The 9,347-nt window shown below is 42.7% G+C and overlaps 1 protein-coding gene across 1 annotated transcript in view; it reads right to left on the minus strand.

Moving 5' to 3' along the window:
• Positions 1-8,786, minus strand: part of LOC139415353 (bromo adjacent homology domain-containing 1 protein-like) — a 32,579-nt gene extending 23,793 nt beyond the window's left edge. The window contains exons 1-2 of the mRNA XM_071163431.1: positions 8,698-8,786; positions 4,064-5,836 (exon numbers count right to left, since the gene is read on the minus strand). Coding sequence (XP_071019532.1) covers positions 4,064-5,816 — 1,753 coding nt within the window. The 5' untranslated portion in view covers positions 5,817-5,836; positions 8,698-8,786. The remainder of the gene's footprint in view (positions 1-4,063; positions 5,837-8,697) is intronic.
• Positions 8,787-9,347: the final 561 nt, after the last annotated feature.

The raw sequence follows: 9,347 nt of genomic DNA on the forward strand, positions 1-9,347 counted from the left end.
AATGTGATGAAAGAAATCAAATCTGAAATAAAACACTCTCTACTATTATTCTGACATTTCACATTCTTAAAATAAAAACGTCTGCCTCCCTTTCTATATGTCTTGATTAGAGGTCAACTGATTATGATTTTTCAACGCTGATACCGATACCGATTAATAGTGGACCAAAAAAAGCCGATGCCGATTAATCAGACAATTTTTATATATATTTGTAATAATGACAATTACAACAATCCTGAATGAACAATGAACCCTTTTATTTTAACTTAATATAATACATAAATACAATCAATTTAGTCTCAAAGAAATAATGAAACATGTTCAATTTGGTTAAAATAATAAAAAAACACAGTGTTGGAGAAGTAAAATTGCAATATGTGCCATGTAAAAAAGCTAACGTTTAAGTTCCTTGCTCAGAACATGAGAACATATGAAAGCTGGTGGTTCAATTTTCCCAGTTCTTCAATATTCCCAGTTAAGAAGTTTAAGGTTGTAGTTATTATAGGAATTATGACGCGTAGACTATTTCTCTCTATACAATTTGTATTTCATATACCTTTGACTATTGGATGTTCTTACAGGCACTTTAGTATTGCCAGCCTAATCTCGGGAGTTGATAGGCTTGAAGTCATAAACAGCGCTGTGCTTCAAGCATTGCTAAGAGCTGCTCACATACACAGTATAGTGCTGTTTGAATTAATCAATGCTTACGAGCCTGCTGCTGCCTACCACCACTCAGTCAGACTGCTCTATCAAATATCAAATATCAATTCATAGACTTAATTATAATAAACACACAGAAATACGAGCCTTTGGTCATTCATATGGTAAAATCCGGAAACTAGCATTTCGAAAACAAAACGTTGATTCTTTCAGTGAAATACGAAACCATTACGTATTTTGTCGAACGGGTGGCAACCCTAAGTCTAAATATTGCTGTTACATTGCACAACCTTCAATGTTATGTCATAATTATGTAAAATTCTGGCAAATTAATTTTGGTCTTTGTAGGAAGAAACACAGTTCGCAACAAAACAAATATACTTCTGTGTATTGATTTTAAGAAAGGCATTGATGTTTATGGTTAGGTACATTTGTGCAACGAATGTGCTTTTTTCGCCAATGCTCTTTTGTTAAATAATCACCCATTTGGAAAAGCTGAAGTAGGCTATGATTCAATGATAAATTAACAGGCACTATATTGATTATATGCAACGCAGGACAAGCTAGTTAACCTAGTAATATCATCAACCATGTGTAGTTTACTGCCCCCCCCAGTCCCAAAGACGTTTTGAGTAGCTTGGATGAATAAGGTGCCCAGAGTAAACTGCCTGCAACTCAGGCCCAGTTGCTAATATATGCATATTATTAGTAGATTTGGATAGGAAATACTGATGTTTCTAAAACTGTTTGAATGATGTATGTGAGTATAACAGAACTCATATGGCAGGCAAAAACCTGAGAAGAAATCCAACCAGGAAGTGGGAAATCTGAAGTTTGTAGTTTTTCAAGTCATTGCCTATCAAATATACAGTGTCTATGGGGTAATATTGCACTTCCTAAGGCTTCCACTAGATGTCAACAGTCTTTGGAACCTTGTTTGATGCTTCTACTGTGAAGGAGGGGGGAAAGGGAGCTGAATGAGTCAGAAGTCTGCCAGAGTGGCATGAGCTGATCATGCGCGCTCACGTGAGAGGTAGCTGCGTTCCATCGCATTTCTACAGACAAAGGAATTCTCTGTTTGGAACATTATTGAAGATTTATGTTAAAAACACCCTAAAGATTGATTCTATACTTCGTTTGACATGTTTCTACGAACTGTAATATGACTTTTCGTTTGAACTTTCACCTGGACTTGCCCGCCCGTCGTGAATTTGGATTGGGTACTAAACGCGCAAACAAAAAGGAGGTATTTGGACATAAATTATGACTTTATTGAACAAATCAAACATTTATTGTGGAACTGGGATTCCTGGGAGTGCATTCTGATAAAGATCATCAAAGGTAAGTGAATATTTTAATATCATGAATATCATGTTACACAATAGATGTATGTTTTGTTCGATAATGTGCATATTTATATCCAAAAGTCTCAGTTTACATTGGCTCGTTACATGCAGTAATGTTTTGATTCCAAAACATCCGGGGATTTTGCAGAAATACTCATAATAAACATTGATAAAAGATGCAAGTGTTATTCACAGAATTAAAGATAGATTTATCCTCTATGCAACCGCTGTGTCAGATTTCAAAAAAACTTTACGGAAAAAGCATAATCTGAGAACGGCACTCAGTACCCAATTCAGCCAAAGAAAACTCCGCCATTTTGGGGTCAACATTAGTTAGAAAAAACGCTATAAATATTCACTTACCTTTGATGATCTTCATCAGAAGGCACTCCCAGGAATCCCAGTTCGACAATAAATGACTGATTTGTTCCATAAAGTTCCATAAAGCCCATCATTTAGCCACTTGTTGTAAGCGTGTTCAGCCCAGTAATCCATCTTCATGAGGAGCGAGCACTTCCTCCAGACAAAAACTTGAATAGGCACTGTTTTGAAAATCGATTTCTCACTTCCTGTTTGGATTTCTTCTCAGGTTTTTGTCTGCCATATGAGTTCTGTTATACTCACAGACATCATTCAAACAGTTTTAGAAACTTCAGAGTGTTTTCTATCCAATACTAATAATAATATGTATATATTAGCATCTGGGACAGAGTAGAAGACAGTTCAGTTTGGGCACGCTATTCATCCAAAAGTGAAAATGCTGCCCAAAATGCTATCCCAAAAAATATAAGTTTAATGCTAGCTAGCAACTTAACTTGGCTCATTGCAGCCATAAGGTCCTTTTGATGCTGCACTCGCGTAACAGGTGGTCAGCCTTCCACGCAATTTCCTCATAGATTGCAATGTAATCGGCCATAATCGGCATGAAAAAAGGCTGATTACTGATTGTTATGAAAACTTGAAATCGGCCCTAATTAATCGGCCATGCCGATTAATCGGCCGACCTCTAGTCTTGATATACTATTTTTATCAATTACTCATTACATATGTTTACTACTGGTGACATATGTAACGGGGAAGTGATCAAAATAAACAATCAAAAGGCAAACAATTCACACAATGAAACAATTAATGTGCAAAAATTGGCAACTCAATAATCAGCTAGGCCTATTGCCATATGCTCTGTCCAAACTGCGAGCTTCCCAAATAGGCATAGGTCTACAAGCTTGTAATTTGAAACAATCCGCAGCTTTATAAAACATCAAATGGTTCTCATTTCCTCTGTAGCTAAGTCATGCTTTATTTGATTTATTTCTGTATAGTGAAATTATTTATTTAAATTTACTTCCCTAGCATATTCGCCGGGCCGACTGAAATACTTCCTCATATGCCACTCTCCTGTTCTATTGGTTTTTATATCAACTTTCTTTTGCTGTCCATAAACAAAGACAATCTTAGTATATTAGCAACCCATCCTAGTTGTTGCATCATTAGATTCCACCTCATTCTACGTTTCTAACTGATATTTTAATATCTGTTACATATGGAACCGCTCTCATCAGGTGCACTGTTCAACATTTTGGCAAATGTTTGAAAATGATGTTTTATTGGCTGCTTCATTACAGGAGTTGCATGTTCTGTTAAGATGAATTACCATAATCTAAATCTGATTTCTTTCATTCTGAGAACCGTGGGTGGATGCCCTGGGTAACATAAGGGTCCGGTAAATTTTTCAAATGGCCGGTAAATTAAAATCTTCCCGGTCAGGTTGTCCACCGCCACATTTTACTAACGGAAACTCTGATTAGACCACGCTCCCCAAATATTCTAATTTACTGGTCCCCAGCAAAAACACAACGAAGGCTGATCAATAGCGAAAACACAGCAAAGGCTGGTCCCCAGCAAAAACACAATGAAGGCTGGGCCCCAGCGAAAGCACAACAAAGGCTGGTCACCGGCGAAAACACAACGAAGGCTGGTCTTTGCTGAAACATTTATATCAGCATATAGGGCCAGTAGACATATGTAGACATAGGACAATGTCGTCCTCTTACCTGTCTTGATGCCGTGTGTAAACCCGGAACAGCCTGTGGAGAAAGAGCACCCCCTGTTGTTGACCGGCTGCATGGCTCTGTAGGTGTAGCCGCTGACATGGCAGGCCTTGCTGTAGTAGGGCGAGCCCACTGAGCCACAGAAAGAAGGGTGGGCCAGTGTCGAGGCATGGGACACCGGAGGACGCAGCAGCTTGGACCCAGACACCATCCCGGGACACATTGTCGAGGGGCCAAAGTTCAGAGGTCGCGAGCTGAGGGTGGTCGACGGAGCTCCGGGGTGTGCGATGTGGACGTAGTAGCTGGAGAAGCAGGCGGGGTCGGCGGTGCAGAGGCAAGGGTGGGGGCTGAGGGTCAGGGCTGCATGGGAATGGGGGTGGGCCACGGAGGGCGATGTTACCAGGCACTCCCGCTTTATAGGGGTCATTGCAGCGTTTAAAGGTTGTTCTTCTGAGTCAGCATAGGCCTTCTGACCCAGGAACAATGCTAGGCGGTGGCAGTACTCCACAGAACCCTCTGGGGGGCAGCAGTAGTACGGTCTCAGCTCTGCCTCAACCTGCTCCTCTTTGACGACAGGCTTCAGCGGGTAGGCTAGCATGCTGCGCGACTGGTAGCCTGGTTTGGTTAGCCGGTGGGTGCAACCTCCAGACTCCCACTCCACTTTGGGCTCAAAGTTGGACTTCTTGCAGCCTCCCTGTTCTGGAATCAACTTCCTTCCCTTCTGCTTAGGCTGGCGGCCACACTGTTTAAGATTCAGTCGCGGTTGCTTCTGCTTCACATCAACTGATGCGGCGCTCGTGGTCTTGCAGTCGGTCGTCGTAGTCGATGTTGGTTTCACTCGCTGTTTGCTAGTTGCGGAGGTGCTCGTTAACTTAAGCAGCGCGGCAGCGTTGAGTCCGGCTAGCCGTCGAGGAGCAGGGGTGTGTAACATCTGCAGAGTCATCATCGCAGTCTCTTTCTTCTCTCCTTTATCTGGATTGGTCCGTTTCTTGGAGACTTTCTTGGCCTTTTTGGAGCGTCGGCACAGTTCAGGCTTGTGCAATATGGAGGCCTTGCTGCTGCTGGCTCTTTGAGCTTTAGGACCTCCGGCCACCCCGCCACTAGCTGGATCTGTCCCCAGGGTTGACTCATCGCTGGAGGGCTCCTCCTGCTTTCTCCTGGCCTGTTTTCCAGCTGGCTGGGTCTCGTTGGGTCTCTCCAACAGCAGACTGTTCACCGCCTCAGCGTTGAGAGAAGCTAGCCGTCGCTTACGCGGCTCTGGCAACGGTGACTCCTGCACAACACTGGTGGTTTTGGATATCATTTTGGGAATCATCTTCTTCGCCAGGAGTTTCCCCTTGGCTTCGCCTTTTTCTTTGCCCAGTTTCTTGATCCGGGATTCAGGTTTGACAGGCGGTTGGGTAGGCGAATCATTCCCCCTCTCATTGGTGTCCTCCTGCTCCTGGATGTCCTCCTCCAACCGCGTGAGTAAAACGTGACAGCTAAGTCCCTCTTCCTCCGAAGACCCTCCCCTTCCTCGTAAGGGATATGATTTCCTGCCCCGCCTCCTATTTCGTTCCGGCGCCTTCTCCCGCATCTCTTTAACCCCTCCCCTTCCTCGCTTGGTCCTACACTTCTTCAAGGTCCTGCCGAATCGCAGCGTGCGCTCAAGCCAGGCCCCGCCCATGGTCTCACCATGTGGCCTATGGGGGCAGTGTTCCCGCCTCCCTGTGCTGCGGCTCTGGCTGAGGGAACCTTTGTTCCGGGCGTGGATCATCACATGCTGCACCACTGGGCCTGGGGAGGAGAGACAAATTGTTAATGTCACTCCTATAAACAGGATAATACTGCCTTGGTGATATTCATTAGCCACCAAGCGGAAGAAAACGGACTGAAACAGGGAGGGATTACCTGAAGTTGTCCAATAAGAAACACTTCTTTCTTTTCTTATTTCTCATCGTTTTTGTTTTGCTACAGTGAATACAACACTAGTATCTTTTCAATCCCTAGCCTATCACGTAATCCCTTCCACGTATATACGTACATACCCCTTCAGGTTTCACTAATACAATTTTGGTCTCTAGTCCCTTATCCTAAACCTTCTACCAATCTGAAAAGACTGGACAGATGAAAACACTATAGAAGCTCCACTTATGGAGCAAAGAGTCTTGGAGGGCTAGATGGAACATCATTATATTGCTTACTCATACTCTCCTATCCATTTCTTACAGTTCCGTAAACACTGAAGTGGTAGGGGCCCCTAGGGAAAGAGCTTAGGGTCCGAAATAAAAACCAGGCCAACACGAGCCGCATACCACAGAATACCGCATACCATCTTATCCATATTCACAACAAACAAAAATCCCCGGAGAGAGAACTGTGTATTCAAACTTGCCAAAAAAATCCAGTCTACCATCTTATCCATTAGGGATACCTACCTACCTTAATTCAGTGAGAAACATACGTCTTAATCAATAGTTTGGTAGAATCAGGATAATTTTTTGTCCCAGAAAAACACTCTAAAAGTGATGAATGTGCCTTATGAAGAATCCAAACAGCCAATACAAGAGATATGATTCTCAACATCCAACAGTAGGCCTATTGATGGTTATTGGCGCTGCCCTACATGTTCGGGATTTTGTATTAAAGCTGAAAAAAGCTACTCATTATGTCCACATTATGAACAATAAAATGAAATACGCGACTAAATATTGCGTTATCCATTTCATTTATCCGCAGGCCGCCAGTTACCAATCCCCTGTGCTAAACAATAAAAATAAGGAACACAAAAAAAAATGCAGCAAAACTGAAGTGCATGCCAACGCAAACAAAACAAATGCAAAATAGTCAAACACAGGATTCCTTCCTTATGAGATCGTGTGAGAGGTCAGGAATTCCATCTGCACAGGGACAATGTTCTGACACCTTTCGGCATTCTAAACGGACAATCTAATTTTTCAGACATTCTAATCCACCAGACATTCTATACTGAACCAATAAATTAAACACAACATGTAAAGTGTTGGTCCAATTTTTCATGAGCTGAAATAAAAGTTCCCAGAAATGTTCCATATGCACAAAAAGCTTCTCTCTCTCAAATTTTGTGCACAAATTTGTTTACCTCCCTGTTAGTGAGCATTTCTCTTTTACCAAGATAATCCATCCACCTGACAGGTGTGGCATATCAAGAAGCTGATTAAACAGCATGATCATTACACAGGTGCGAGTTGTGCTGTGGACAATAAAAGGCCAATCTAAAATGTGAACTTTTGTCACACAACAAAATGTCACAGATGTCTAAAGTTTTGAGGGAGCGTGTAATTTGCATGCTGACGGCAGGAATCATTAACAGAGCTGATCATTTAATGTTAATTTCTCGAGCATAAGCCGCCGCCACCAATGTCGTTTTAGAGAATTTGGCAGTACATACAACCGGCCTCACAACCTTTTGTGTGGAAAAACGATTCCTGATTACCTGGGCCTGGCTCCCCAGAGGGTGAACTTGGGACCCAAGTGGGTGGGCTTATGCCATCCCAGGCCCACTCATGGCTGCGCCCCTGCCCAGTCGTGTGAAATCCATAGATTAGGGCCCAATGAATTTATTTGAATTGACCGATTTCCTTCTATGAACTGTAACTCAGTAAAAACTTTGAAATTGTTGTATGTTGTGTTTCTATTTTTGTTCAGTGTATTTCAGCAAACATTCTACATACAGCAATCATTCTAAATCAGCAGAAACCAATTAGACAACATGACATAATGTTTGTATTAAATAATTGTTACATGAATGTAGAGCCCAATGCCACGCTTCATTCAGCAAACAAGTTACAAAACAACCATGTCCTGTGTAGCCTAGTCTACAGGCTATTACAGACACCTAATAAACGTATCTAGCTACTGTATCTTGCCTACCATGTCTCTGTGCAAGCTACTCCACGTTTAGACAAATGCAGATAAACACTTATTTCAATGACCAGGCATTAACCTATGTAATTACACCTTAACACTGTATGAAATATGGGGGCAATGAGGGACAAACAACTTGCCCAAAATACCCCGTACAGGGTAAGGTGTTTTGAACTGATGCGGGGTATTTTGAACACTTTCTATGCCCGAATTAAAAATATAAAACACGAGGCGTCGGCTTGTTTTTGTCGTTAAATGGTCTTCAGGTAGCCTACAGTCCATCTAAATCGATTCAAAACACTGAATGTAACACCGGAGCTTCGCTCTGGTAACCCATTTAACTTGATCAAACATACCAAACGTCCGATAGTCTACTTGAGGACATCGGGGCCGACATACAGTAGACAGGCTGCGCCTCGCTCGCTTGAAGTCTGTGAGTAGCCTGCCATCCGAAGTAACTGCTTTATCTATGGGGCTATGGGCGACCCGAACACACATCGCGGCCAAAATAAGACTGTCACAATCACATATTCCATGCCATTTATGAAAATAATATCGAAATAATTCGATTTTCTAACACTATTTAGTATGAAACCCATGGATATCGCATGCTAGCAAGCTACAGCTATCGATTCGGCAAGGCAGAAGCGAAAATAGGTTCTGCACTCCTTTTTGGACGGGCTCGGAACGCAACTTCAACACCCGGCACTCGAAAACCGTTACGGAAGAAATATTTAGAGATATTAACTTACACACTCCGTCATACTGTGCCTGGAGATGCGTCGAAATAGTTATGGACTGGTGTGATGGCTGAACTGATCTCCGTACTGGGGGAGAGCAGGAGAGTAGAGAAAGCGAGAGAGAGAGAGGACGGTGGCTGCCTGAGCGATGTGCTTTGCTCTTCCTGGTTCGGCTTCACCGATTTGCAGAAAACTTAATCTTAACCATTTGCTATGCAGACAAGCCTCGCTGACATCCAGTCTTCCAATGGCGAAAACGCCAGGCTGTTTATTTCAAGAATACAACCTAAATATTTGTCGAATTTGCGTCCCCTTGCGAAGTGGCTCGAATTACTTGGTTCAACTCGATTAATGCACGGGCTATGGAGCGATGTTGCCCCCCTCAACGCCAGCCTCACCCTGTCATTATGTCGTGACCAGACCAGACCCAACCCAGACCACATCCAGTAAACCCACAATCTGTGTTTTCACACATCGCCTGGTGTGTACAGATATCACAACAACATTGTAATGTACACACAGGAATGTAAAGCATGCGGGGAAACAACACCAGTTCATTCCCATTCCCTGTGGTTGAATAATTACAGTTCATTCCCATTCCCCGTGGTTGAATAAAATGATCATTATTTTCAGATCACAGTCCATAATGTTATTAGCCTAAT

This window comes from Oncorhynchus clarkii, chromosome 8 (assembly GCF_045791955.1).
Source record: "Oncorhynchus clarkii lewisi isolate Uvic-CL-2024 chromosome 8, UVic_Ocla_1.0, whole genome shotgun sequence".
NCBI classification, from domain to species: domain Eukaryota; kingdom Metazoa; phylum Chordata; class Actinopteri; order Salmoniformes; family Salmonidae; genus Oncorhynchus; species Oncorhynchus clarkii.